The sequence below is a fragment of the Camelus dromedarius genome, chromosome 10, assembly GCF_036321535.1.
Source record: "Camelus dromedarius isolate mCamDro1 chromosome 10, mCamDro1.pat, whole genome shotgun sequence".
Taxonomy (NCBI): Eukaryota; Metazoa; Chordata; class Mammalia; order Artiodactyla; family Camelidae; genus Camelus; species Camelus dromedarius.
The window spans coordinates 54,686,522-54,700,997 of NC_087445.1; the positions used below are offsets into that span (position 1 = coordinate 54,686,522).

Below are 14,476 nucleotides of genomic sequence, written 5' to 3' on the forward strand. Positions count from 1 at the left end.
TAATGAAATAAAAAAAAATAACATTAAAGATCAACAAGTCCAAATGCTGGTTCTTAAAAAAATAAACTACAAAACTAGTGAACACATCTAGCAAGATTGATTCCAAAAAAAAGTAAAATTAAGGGCAATATTCAATACTCAAACCTAGGATGTCTGACTTTAGGGTTTATGCTCTCAACTGTGTTACACTGACTCAAAACAAAATACTAAGACAACAGTCTTTAGTAATTAGATAAAAAATGAAAAGGGTGAAATTTTCTGGAAATAATATAAATATCAAAATCAACTCAGGAAGCTCTAAATAACCTACACTCATTAATGAAATTGACTTACTAATCAGAAATCTTCCTTTCCCCTTCTTGTCCCCACCAAAAGGCCTAGAAAGTTTACAGGAAAGTTTTACCATGCCTTCACAGGATGGATTATTCCCTATACTATAAACTTACTTTGGGAGAAAAAGGAAAAGAGAAAACTACTTTTAAGTATTTCTTTTGATGACTGACAGCAAAACTGGACTTGGACAGTACCAAAAAAAATTTTAAGGGAAATTACTGTCTTAGTGAACACAGATGAAAATATCCTGAGTGAAACACAAATGAATAAAATTTTATAGTATGTATTAGTGTAATTCTCAACACTAAAGGATTAAAGATTAGAGGGAGAAAAAAGTACATGATTTCATAATTCACAACAACAAAAGGCCTTTCAATAAACTTAGAATAAAAGGGATCTGAAATTTCTTTAACCTGATGAAATAAAAGGAATATACCAAAAACCTAGTGAGCGATTGTATTTAATAAAAATTTAGAAGCCTTTCTATTAAAATCAGAAGAAAAAGAAAATGTGTGCTGTCCCTTCTTTTATTAAGCAGTATGCTAGAGGGCTTAGGCACTGGAATGACACAAGGAAAAGAAATTCAGAGTTAAGAGATGAAATTGTTAATGAGAATAAACTACTTGTGTTGTTCTACAGGAAATTCTTGTTTAAAAAAAAATGGCTCTGCTGTTCCAACTCCAGAGTCTAATGCACTGTGTTTAAAAAGGTCAAATTTAGTTCTAATTGATGGTGTCTCTATCTCACCTAGCCTAGCTAACTCCTAGCAATAAAAACAGTGTTTTCATTTAGCAATAATGTTTAAAGGCTGTACAATTAAACCGATGAAATTACTTTATCCAACCACCAATAAGTAGTTTTACAGATTTTAAGGATGTTTGTGAGGGAAAAAATGGTCTACTCTAATTAACTCATAATTCTGACTACTGGCTTTTTTTTGTAAAAAATAAAATGAAGTAAAAGTCGTATGAACTAGAAAATGAGTGGAAGGACTTTTTGTATATGTGATAAGATCCCTTGAATTTATATTCTGATTTGGGGTTGCTTAGATAATTTAAGTCTCTTCACATTTTGGATCCTATCTCAGAGCTTTGAAGTACAAGCTGCTTAGCAGGACTTAATCTTGGCTTTAAAAGCTAAGGTAACGTTGCAGACCCATGGTGTATTTTAGTCTCAGTCGTTATTAACTGGTAACCTGGACAGAGTACATGGCATGTGCTGTTCTGATTCACTTCCCCACTCCCTTCCCCCCGCTTCCTCTCCACAAATCCCATTTTACAATCAGTTTTCACATTTTATGGTTTGTTTATCTTCCCCTTCTCCTAGGAAGCTGGAATTTTCTTTTTGCTGAAAGGACTGAAAATTATTTGGTGAAAAGAAAACCACAAAGAGTTTAGGGATGTTTCTATTTAGGAACAAAAATTAACATTTGAATTGCCTTTGAGTCATTTTAACATTGTTTGTATATTTTAAATGTTTTGTTTTTGTTCATAAATCTTTCATTGTTCAATGAAAGCTTTTAACATTTCATTTTATAAAGACCTTTATAAAATCTGTAGTATTCTCACCCCCACCCTATCTGTCCTGAACCTGTGATTTTTCTTTCTTTCACCTCTTTGATGAGACTGCAGGGGCTAATATTTAAGAGAGAAGTTTCTTGGCCTGTATTATGAGATAGACCATGATTTCTGCCTCATTTCAACTTCAGTGTGTCAACTTGATAGGGTGGGACAGGTGGACATTTTGCTGACCAGCATCTGATTGGGGAGGGTGACGGCTGGTGATGGATGGATATGTCTGATGACAAAATAAGCAATTCCATGAATATGAGTGTGCAGAGTAAAATTGGGACCAGCAGATGGTGGAGCTATGCTGTATCCTATTTCTTCCTCAGCTTTGAGATGTGCTGTGGCCTTCTTTTCACAGAAGCCAGCTGGGATTGTCTATTAACTGCCAGCACCCATTGGTTTGGGTAGAAGGGACTTGTTGCTTTCTTTAGAATTTGTTCAGCCTCTCATTTTCATCTATGGCTTCATGTTCATCTGGCGGTAAAATATGATACTCAAAAGCCAAATATATGAGAGTGACCTTTCCTTGGAGAACATCCCAGTGAGATCCCATTTCTACAGTATGATTACACTTTGGCATCTGGTTTTTCTCTGTTCCTTTTTTCTTTAATCCTCTGATACTTTAAATCTCTGTGATACCTGCTATTGCCACTTCAAATCTCATAACTGAAAGTTCTTCCCGTGTTGTGAAGAGAAAAACCATTTCTCAGAAAACAGCAACACAGAATATAGGGCTATAATACAAACTCAAGTCTAAAAAACCTGCTAGTTTTAGCTTTCCCTTGTAATGCATAGAATTTCATCTGCTGATCCAGAGTACCTTTAAGAGACATGTTTTGGTATGATTTCTGAAACTTATTTACCAATCAGAGTAATTGTGCTGTAAATTGAGTTAAACTCGTTTTAACTAATATTCCTTGGGCTAACTTGGAGATATTCTTCAGCATTTGATATGAAAGAAATAAAGGCAAAAAAAAGGTGGGTTCACACGAGGGATGGAACCAAGGGGAAGGCTGGGAGTACAGCTTAGAGTCGTGCGTGCTCTGATTCCCTGAGCAGTCCACGCTGTGAAGGAAAAGATTTCACCTTGCATGTGTGCTGTTTATTTTAGTGTTCTTCAGTTAGTTTCTTTTATTAGCAGTTTGAATTTCATGAGGATTTAATGATGCGTAACCTATTAAAAATAAGCAAGAAAAAAGTAGGTTTGGGGCTGAGAAGAGACATAAAAATGGGGATAAAATAAAAGGCAGGGCTGGAAGAAGGTGGTTTGTATAGCTGTTTCCTTTAAGAGAAGTATTGTTGAAGTGCAGGACACCCAAGCATTAAATCTCTTTTCCTGCATTTGTGGGTGGTGGGGAGGGAAAGGGCTGGAGGGGTTGTGAACTTTTGCTCAAAATCCAACATAGAGGGTCTTACCCACCAGTAGTGCTCAGCTTCCATCCTACCAGCTTAGAAGCCTCAGAAAAAGAACACTTCTTCCCTCAATCTTCCAAAAGAAATTCCAAGGCTGACTTTCATTTGCCTAATTTGTATAAATTCCCATCCCTGATCCAATCACTATAAATTACTGGTTACGCCTAAGTGTTTTTTTAACCGGTTTCTGGAGCCTAGGAGTGGGGTCGGCCCCTCCTGAAACTTAATGAGCTGGGAATAGGGAAGGGATACCAGGTGCTTTAACATGGGAAGAGGAAAGGGACACTGGATAGTCAAAAACAACAAAAGGTCCCCTCTACCTATCCCCAAAGCTATTTAGTGGAAGAGGACTGTCCTTCGGCCAACAGTACACCAGCAGTGGGGTCCTTAGTTAAAACTGCTGCTGCTGAAGCCTAACTCCTCTCTGCATTGCCTTTTTGCTACAGATACCTGTTTCCCAAGTTTACTCTGTGCTGGACTGAGTTTGTAGACATGAAGGTTCATGTGCCCTGTGAAACCATCGAGTACATCGAAGCCAACTATGGTAAGACTTGGAAGATTCCTGTGAAGACATGGGACTGGAAGCACTCTCCCCCCAATGTGCAGCCCAATGGAATCTGGCCTATTTCTGAGTGGGATGAGGTTATCCAGTTGTACTGAGACAGCAGGTTGCAATGGTAGAACTCCCCTCCTGCAAAAAAGGTAGATGACTGTTTAAAAAGATGGATGTCTATTTGTCAAACGTGAGTAGGAGCCAAAGAAAAATTACAAGTTCGAAGACACAGAGGGAGTCCTAACTCCTGAGCCATCTGATTTAATTCCATCATTTTACATTTATTAAGGAGTCTCCATGTGTCAGGTACAATGCTAGGTTACAGTGGAAAAGCAGAGATGAATGATCCAGATGCCTGCCTCTTTTTTTTCCCTTTGGTAAGCACCCCAGTTTTCCTTTGACAGAGACACCCTCACCCTTTGAAGAGCTTATATAGAATATGATGTGTTCTGTAAGTGCTTTCAGAATGTTAGATGTTTGTATTGGAAGATGGGCTTGCCAGGCACAGCTAAGGAAGGATATGCTAGTAAAAAAAAAAAATAATAACTCGTTTAAGCTTGTATGTTGGTGCTACCTTTAAGGTTGTGGAGGCTGAGTTAACGTTCAAGGGAACAGATGTCAGGTGACGTCAAGAAAAGATGCTAGCAGATTCATTTTACAAGCAGCGGGCAACCTGATGTGGGATTGATTCAGAGCACAGGGCATAGTATAAGAGAATGAGAGCTGGTTTCTAGCCTTGTCAAAGATACGTACAATTCCATAGACCTTCTGTTTTCATATCTGAAGTGAAAAGAAAGCTTATACTTGTGTGATGCTGAAGTTTCCAGCCACTGTGAGAATATTTTCATTGACCTCTGATAGCACTTGTTGACAAATCACTCAAGTGAGACCACGCTACCAGACATGATTTTGAAAGGGTTGTGATTTCATAAAACTTATCTCCCTTATTTCATTCTTGATCAGTAGGTAAAAATATGAGCAACTCATGGACATTTGCTATTTTCTGAGTTTATAATCCTTGTACTCCCAATTTAATGTTAACACTAAAATATTAATAGAAATACCTCTAATTTTTCTAAATGTGCCCTCCAGCTTACTCATTCATCAATTACAGCTCCATATCTTTCACTTACGGTCTGTAAACCAATTTAAATGGTATGTAAACCTACCTGTTCCCTCTCCTTTTCCAACACTACATCAGGACTGCAAAGTGAAGATAAATGGCAAACCTGACAGCTGTCCCCCACCCCAGATCATAGTGTTTGTAAACTTTGTATCCATTCCTAGTTGTTCTGTCTATTGACTGTTGATGGGGCAAGAACTCAGACATCCCTACTTTATCAAGTTCCACCCACTCTGAAACCCTCCAGTTTCCACTCATCCCTGAGTGGGCTGAGATGGCTGTGTCTCCCCATCTCTTCAAGAGTCACTGTAATTATGTATTCTGAGTGACAGGGGGAGGAACATGTAGGTACAGTAAGCACTGCTACCTTTTTCTTTCTCCAGGAAAGGAAGCTAAGTCCTGCATTGTATCTAGGCTGCTTACGACTACTTTGTGGACCAGATTGGCAGATTTCCCTCTAAAACTAGAGGATAATGCAGATGTCAGAAATGGAAACCAGAAGGTCCGAGAGAATGGGCTGATGGTTTTCCCAAGAACAGAGCTGGGAAAACCTACAACCTACAGCTAACCCACTCCAAATTCTAAAAACAACAAAACTTTTTCGATAAATGATAACCAGTGACCTTCCTCTCTTAGGATGAGCTTTCAGTAAATAGTTATTAGGTCTTTTCATAAATAACATAACGTTTTCAGGGACCTTTATAGATTACGAGTAAACTTGTCCCCAGATGACAGGCCATTGTAATGAGCTTTCTCTTTGCTACAAAATCAGCCCATAGGAATCAGACCCAAATTCTAAATAGCTGAACCTAATTTTTTTTCATGGTTGAAAAAAATATAACAAATAAATACTAGTGTTCCTGAGCAAAATCTACCCTGTTTCGTGAGGACCATTTACTCATGCTTAGTGTCCAAAAGTGCATAAACTACATGTTTCTGCCCATTTCAAACTGGGACTCCCACTGTTTTCCAGGGGGTCTTGCTCATACCCTATTTAGATTATTATTATTTTTTTATATGTCCCTGGAGTCCAAGGTCTTGAAGTGTTCAAAAATCTAAGCTTTCTTGGCCGCATTGACAGAGGTTCCAAATCCTTCCCTCCATAGACCACTCTAAGAACACCTTTTTGACTGTCTTCTGGTTTCACAGGCTTCAGATCTTGGGTCCTACCCTCCCTTGGGAGAATGAAACCTTTTCCCAAACTCTGAAGACCAGGCTTGCTCTGATACAGATTCAGTTATACTTCATCCTATGCTCCTTAACCATTACACTCTGCTCAGTGTCCACAGACCTTGGCTCCACCATCAACACCTCATCAGATCACCTTTCTTTCCTCACGTGACTATTCCAACAATAATTCTCCTAATCTGACCATTTCCAGGTACAGTTTGCCTGCCTTGCCAGGAGAAAACTTCTTATATTAACTTGTAGGAAGCTAGGCACCCATGGATGTTCCCAGAGAGGTCCTGAGAGACAAGATAGACAACTTCTCAGTTGACAGCCAGGTGGCCATTCGGACCTTCTCTAAGCAGGGAGCACTGTCCTTCTCTCCTCTGCTGCAGCTGCTGACCTCTGGACCCTCGAGTTAAACCTCAGTTCTCCAAATTGAGTATCCCTGAGAAGCTGGGCAGTGGGACAAACCCTGAAATATGACCACTAGATGGCAGAATGTCTGCCACCATTCCCCCCAAAACAAGTTAGCACTCAGGTGAAAATCATCCAGCTTTTGAATCTTAAAAGCCAGAGGGGGGCCTCACTGCGACATTTATTTTATGGCTCAATGAAAAAGAACAGAAAGGAGTGATTTGAGCAAGAAGCAGTTGAGGCCCTCACTCAAGAGAACCATGAGTTCTAGCACGTGAGTGTTTCATCGATCACACCACAGCATCTTTAACCCTGCTTGACATGCTTGACAGAGGAGCTTCCAGGATGTTTTTGCCTTTCCCCACTTAATATCTTCTGCTCAGATTGAGAGCCTGAGGCAACAAAGGAGGAGTATTTCTTTCTCGTCCAAAATGCTTACACTGTCGTCATACCTTTATCTGAAAAATACCTTATCTCCAAAACGTGAAACTGTTCATGTTTGGAGGCATCAGCCTTTGACCATCATACTCTTAATATTAGGATCAGTCTGCTAAGTGCCCATTTCTGAAGGGTGCATTCTCTTCCTCTTTATCGATACTCTCTTATGGATGCAAGTAATTGAGAATAGATTGTGCTCACTTATTTATTTTTTTCTTTCTGACCATAAACCATTGTTTCTAGCTGTACAGGCTACAAAGCTTCAAATGGCACACAGGAGAGCAAGATGTGAGATAGGAAAGCAGGGGTTTAGAGGCTGGGGACCAGAGCTGCATCTGGGAAACACAGTGGGAATGAATTCCCACAGTCCAGCCTGAACTCTCACCCAGTGTCAAAAGCCTAAGGCTTCAAGTTTTCCTAAGTCTCCCCCTAGTTTCACCTTCTGGAAAATGAACAGTTCTTTCATTTTCAGTGTTACAAATCCCCAGGGGAAATTTCCCCTCAAAACCTACTGTCAGAGAAAGTGCCGTGTTCCCACCTTCTAACATGTAATCATCATTTGTAAACACTTTAAAACGTGGAGGAAACTCTAGTTCCTGACCACTCAAAAAGATTTCTCTGAAGAAAGTTGCGGTGGCTGTTTTTGTTTCCTCCTCCTCTTTCTCTGTCATTAGGACCCAGGCTAGTCACCTCTGACATCTTACTTAGGGAAAGTGGCATGTTAACATAAAAGGGCTGCAAACTTTTGAATTAGGCGTGAGTTGGAATCCCAGCTTCACTGTGTGGAATTTGTGGTGGGGGCCCTCCTGGCCTCAAGTTCCACATGAGTGACTTGGGGAAATGATGGATACTTCTAAGGGTTTTTGGTTAGAATTAAATGAAATATAAAGTGCTTAATGTCAGATCTAGGATCAGGTGAGTACTCAAAAAATGTTCCATTTCTTACTTTCAAGTCCTTTTTAAAATTATTCTTCAAATGGGATTAAAGAAACTATGGTAGGACACAATCTTACTCACAATTAAGTTGCTGAATGAATGAATTCATGACTGAATTTGCTTAGGGAAAAAACTGTTTTATTGTAACAAGGCAAAGGACAAATTGTATAGTTTATGAATTCAGAGATATTACCAAGTTGCCTGCTTCTCTGAATAGAACATGTATTTTCATTTTATTGGTCACGGTGTTATCTTCTAGGGTCTCCTTATGCCATGCCATATGCTACCTAGTTCCTGGGTCCCAAGCAGCTCACTCTCTGTGCTGCCCTAGGTTTGGTGCCCACTCTGCCCTGGACTTCTTTTTCAATTTTCTAGCTTTTCCTGGAGGCAGACCCTCACCTCCTTGTTAGTAAATCTCTGCCTAGCCAAAATCAGACATAAACCATGATTTGGAAGGGGAGAGAACCTGGAATACTTGATTTCATTTAAGTATCCATACTGATGAATGCCTGTGTCAGTATTAATAAAGGAGAACTGAAAACACTCACTTCTACCTTCTTTGCCCAGATTTGTGTTTCTATCTCAACTAGGCAAGAATCGACAGGGTATGTGATGCTATTATGCTATTTTAAGCTGCTCCAATGGGAAGGAGATAGCTCAGTGGTAGAGTGTATGCTTAGCATGCACGAGGTCCTGGGTTCAACCCCTAGTCCCTCCATTAAGTAAACAAACAAACAAATAAGCAAACAAGCTGCTCCAAAGCAGACTGAAATCCTGGTTATAGTTTATAAGTCAACAGACCAATTCAATAGTGATACCTTTTGTACAGGACCTGTGCTAAAGTATACATATTTCTAAAGAGAAATCTCTGTTTCTATATTCTCAGAACTTCTGTCTCAGAATGCCATCCCCCAACCCAACCCAATGCCAATATTATGTAGGAACCTATGAGCCAGCCAAACGGCTATGTGCTTATGAGCAACTTTCACAGTGGGGTTGAAAGGCAGTATGAGAATTAGAAGTACTGTATTTTGTTCTATAAAACAATAAACTACTGTCTCATGTACCATTTTAAAAAATAACGAGATTTTTTTAGCCTTCTGATGACTCATTCAGAGCATGGGGAATAGTTCATGTGTTTGATAAATGAAAGTCATATGTAGCTACCTGTGTGTCCCACATCATAACCAGAAAAACATGTTTGTGAATTTTCTAAACAAAGTGATATTTTAAACATGAGTAAATTTCAGTGTATGCTTACCAGTTTACCCTTGATTTTATCTTCAGGTACAAATAGTTTTGTGGTACTACTGAAAATACCTTTAATATTTTTATTTTGATCAGAATTTGTAATATATAATCCAGTTTGAGATGATGAATAAAATTTTTCTAATCACTTGAGATGTTTTGTGTTTATTTTTGAAGCTGGAAGTGGAAATAACAGCCACTAAATTTCATAAACAACCTAGTAAGATAGTAATCTTGCCACCAGTACAGTACTTCTAAAATTAAGGTAAAATAAATCATGTGGGTGGGCCTAATCCAAGATGAATAGTGTCCCTATAGGAAGAGATTAGGATACAGACAGGCACAGAGAGAAGACCATGGGAAGATTTAGGGAGAAGATGGCCATCCACAAGCCAAGGAAAGAAGCCCTCAGAAGAGACCAATCCTGCCAATACTTGGACTTCTAGCCTCCAGAACTGTGAGAAAATAAATTTCTGTTTTAAGCTACCGGGTCTGTGATACTCAGTTTGTCAGGCAGCCCAAGCAAACTAATGCAGTAATCAAGACAAAATGGTTTGGGTAAAATAATAAACACATAGATCAACGGAGCAGAAAAAAAGAACTCAGAAATTGACATACAAATGTGCAGTTTTGACAAAAGTGCAGAAGCAATTCAATGGAGGAAGGATAACCTTTTGAACAATTGGTGCTAGAGCAATTGGACAGCCATAGGCCAAAGAAAGGGGGGAGAGAGAGAACTTCATGCATTATACAAAAAGGAACTCAAAGTGAGTGTATCATATACTTAAATATAAAATGTAAAGCCAAGAAACTCTAAAGGAAAACGAAAAGGAGAAAGTTTTCATGATCCAGGGCTAGGAAAATAGTTCTTTCTTAGACTTAACACCAAAAGCACAATCAATAAAAGGAGAAATTAGATAAATTGGACTTTATCAGTATTGAAAACTGCTGCTCTGCAAAAGCTTACAAGAAGAGGATGAAAAATCAAGCTACAGACTAGGAGGAAATATTTGCAAACTACGTATCTGATAGAAGACTAGTATCTAGGATGTATTAAAGAAACTGAACACTGAACACTTAAAAAAATCCAATTAGAAAATGAACATTTGGTCAACTAATGTTCGACAAAGGAGGCAAGAATATACAATAAAATAAAGACAGCCTCTTCAGCAAATGGTGTTGGGAAAACTGGACAGCAGCATGGAAAACAATGAAGCTAGAACACTCCCTTACACCATATACAAAAATCAACTCAAAATGGATCAAAGACTTAAACATAAGACAAGATACAATAAACCTCCTAGAAGAAAATATAGGCAAAACATTATCTGACATATATCTCAAAAATGTTCTCCTAGGGCAGTCTACCCAAGCAATAGAAATAAAAGCAAGAATAAACAAATGGGACCTAATGAAGCTTACAAGCTTCTGCACAGCAAAGGAAACCATAAGTAAAATAAAATGAACCTATGGAATGGGAGAAAATTTTTGCAAACGATGAAACAGACAAAGGCTTGATTTCCAGAATATATAAGCAGCTCATACGACACAATAAGAAAAAAACAAACAACCCAATCCAAACATGGGCAGAAGACCTAAACAAGCAATTCTCCAAGGAAGAAATACAAATGATCAATAGGCACGTGAAAAAATGCTCAGTATCACTAATTATCAGAGAAATGCAAATCAAAACTACAATGAGGTAATCACCTTACACCAGCCAGAATGGCCATCATTCAAAAGTCCACAAATGACAAATGCTGGAGAGGCTGTGGAGAAAAGGGAACCCTCCTATACTGCTGGTGGGAATGCAGTTTGGTGCAGCCATTGTGGAAAACAGTATGGAGATTCCTCAAAAGACTAGGAATAGACTTAACCATATGACTCAGTCATCCCACTCCTGGGCATATATCCAGAAGGAACCCTACTTCAAAAAGACACCTACACCCCAGTGTTCATAGCAGCACTATTTACAATAGCCAAGACATGGAAACAGCCTAAATGTCCATCAACGGATGACTGGGTAAAGAAGATGTGATATATTTATACAATGGAGTACTATTCAGCCATAAAAATGACAACATAATGCCATTTGCAGCAACATGGATGTCGCTGGAGAATGTCATTCTAAGTGAAGTAAGCCAGAAAGAAAGAAAAATACTATATGAGATCGCTCATATGTGGAATCTAAAAATAAATAAATAAAGAACATAAATACAAAACAGAAACAGACTCATAGACATAGAATACAAACTTGTGGTTGCCAAGGGGGTGGGGGGTGGGGAAGGGACAGACTGGGATTTCAAAATTTGTAGATACTGACAGGCATATGCAGAATAGATAATTAAGATTATACTGTATAGCACAAGGAAATATATACAAGATCTTGTGGTAGCTCACAGCGAAAAAAAAATGTGACAATGAATATATGTATGTTCATGTATAACTGAAAAATTGTGCTCTACGCTGGAATTTGACACAACATTGTAAAATGACTATAACTCAAAAAATGTTTTAAAAAAAGTGAACAAAAGACATGAACAGACATTTCAGTGGCAAATAAATACATTAAAAAGATGTTCAGTATTGTTAGACAAATGGCCAAAAGCAATAGCCAAAGCAATCCTGAGAAAGAAGAACAAAGCTGGAAGTATTATATTTCCTGATTTCAAACTATATTATAAGGCTATAGTAATCAAAACAGTATGGTATTGGCATAAACAGACATATAGTTCAGTGGAACAGAATTGAGAACCCAGAAATAAACCCACGCATACACAGTCAACTAATATTTGACAAGAGAGCCAAGGATACTCAATAGAGAAAATACAGTCTCTTCAATAAGTGGGGCTGGGAAAGTTTGAAGAGTCACATGCAAAAGAATGAAACCAGATTCCTATATCACACCAGTCACAAAATTAACTCCAAATGGATTGAAAAGTTACACGTGAAACCTGAAATTATAAAACTCCTAGAACACGCGGGGAAAAAGCTCCTTGACATTGGTCTTGTCAGTGATTTTTTTGGATATGACACCAAAAGCACAGTCAACAAAAGCAAAAATAACCAAGTGGGACTACATCAAACAAAAACGTCTGCACAGCAAACAATCAACAAAATGAAAGGCAACCTACAAGTTGGAAATAAATATTTGCAGATCACATGTATAATAAGGGATTAATATCCAAAATATATAAGGAACTCATACAACTCAATAGCAAAAAAAAAAAAAAAAAATCCAATTTTTAAAATGGGCAAAGGAACTGAATAGACATTTTTCCAAGGGTGATATTCAAATGCCCAACAAATATATGCAAAGTTGCTCAACATCACTAATCATCAGGGAAATGCAAATCAAAACCACAATGAGATATCACCTTACACCCGTTAGAATGGCTGTTAGCAAGAAGACGAGAGCTAACAAGTGCAGGTGAGGATGTGGTTGGAGAAAGGAAAAAGTTGTACACTATTGTGGGAATATAAATTGATACAAGCCACTTCATATGAAAACGTATGGAGTTTCCTTAAAAAAATTAAAAGTAGAACTACATGATCCAGCAATCTCACTTCTGGTTGTATAGTCCAAGGACCTGAAATTACTATCCTGAAGAAATAGCTGCAGCCCCTGCTCATTGCAGCTTTATTTACAATAGCCAAGGTATGGAAATAACCCAAGTGTCCATCAACAGATGAATGGATAAGATGTGGCGTATATATGGAGTGGAATATTACTCAGCCACAAGGCAGAAGGAAATCCTGACATTTGTGACAACATAGGTGGACCTTGAGGGCATTATGTTAAGAAAAATAGGACAGAGAAAGACATACTATATGACCGCATATGTAGAATCTAAAAAAAAAAATCAAAAAACCAAACTCAAAAAGCAGAACAGATTAGTGGTCGCCAGAAGTAGGCAGTAGGGGCTGGAGTAATTGTGAAGGTGGTCAAAAGGTACAAAATTTCAGTTGTAAATAAGTTCTGGGGATGTAAATAACAGGATGATGACTGTAGTAAACAGTACTGTATTGTATATTTGGAAGTTGCTAAGAGAAAGATCTTAAAAGTTCTCATCACAAGGAAACCAAAGTTTCTAACTTTGTGAGGTAATGGAATTAACACTAACTTTATTGTGGTAATCATTTCACAATTTATACATGTATCAAAGCATTATGTTGTACATGTTAAACCTATACAATGTTATATGTCCGTTATATCTCAATAAAACTGGGGGGTGGAGTAGTTACATTTTTCTTTGTGTAATTTCTCCCTTGAACACATGATGAGCTCTTCCTGAAGTAAATATTTATAAATCAGATCTTGCTCAGCTGGTAATTAGAAACCACTTTCTGTGTCGTCACTGGTATGAGGGTGACTCTGTAGTCAGACTTTCCAGGTGTTCAGCTGGTGCCTCAGCTCTGCTTCAGCACACTTTGTGGTTTGGGCTCTTATTTTTTCCTTTGGACACAAGAAGTACAAAATCTGCTGAATTTCAGCATATCCCTCTTCCTTAATGTATTATTTTCTGGAGATTTGGGGAAAATTTCCACCTTTAATGAAAATTACTACTGCTTTTATTTCTAACCTAACTTGACACCTTCCTCTTCAGTAAAGAAAGTTTCCCTGAGTAGTCAGGCCCCCATGTAGCAAGTACCAAAACTACATACAAACTGCAAAGTAAAGGTAGCTAATGTAAAAACATATTCTGGAAGGAGTACAAGTCATTAATAATAGGTAAAAATACAGGACTATAATGTTGATAATCAATATAACTTTTTAAAAAGTGTTCAACATCATTAACTATCAGAGAAATGCAAATTATAACCATAATGAGATATCACTGCATAGATGTTAAGATGGCTCAAATTTTAAGTAGTGAAAACACCAAATACTGTAGTTGTCTCTTTTATGGTTTTCTTTTTAAATGACTACTATGCACCATTGTTTGAATATGATTTTACTAGAGTATCCTTAAACATTTTACAAACATTCATAATAAAATCAGAAGGAATGATCTTGTCTCAAATTTTGGAAGACAGATTTTTAGGTTTTTGTTTTGTTTTTCTTCTTTGCTCCCCTCCAATTCTTTATTGATTTGCTCTGTAAACTTAATAAATAAATTTAATAAATCTCTTTAAAGTTTTTCTCATTATTCTTTTGTGTCCTTTATAGTTGACTTTTTCCCCAATAAGATTTATCAGCAAAATCCCTTTGGCAGCTGGTGTCATTGTTCTTAGGTCTCTGTAACTAATTAATTTCATATATATCACCAGTTTTTTTTT

At 37.7% G+C, this 14,476-nt stretch overlaps 1 protein-coding gene across 4 annotated transcripts in view; it reads left to right on the top strand.

Moving 5' to 3' along the window:
* Positions 1-14,476, top strand: part of FKTN (fukutin) — an 80,017-nt gene that overhangs the window by 47,627 nt on the left and 17,914 nt on the right. For 2 of the 4 annotated variants that reach the window (XM_031450140.2, XM_010978697.3), the window contains exons 10-11: positions 3,761-3,858; positions 5,374-8,497. In XM_031450140.2, the coding sequence (XP_031306000.1) occupies positions 3,761-3,858; positions 5,374-5,558 (283 nt within the window). In that variant the 3' untranslated portion in view covers positions 5,559-8,497. Of the gene's footprint in view, positions 1-3,760; positions 8,498-14,476 lie in introns of those variants that run through there. The other 2 variants (XR_010382766.1, XM_010978699.3) reach the window with 2 other exon arrangements.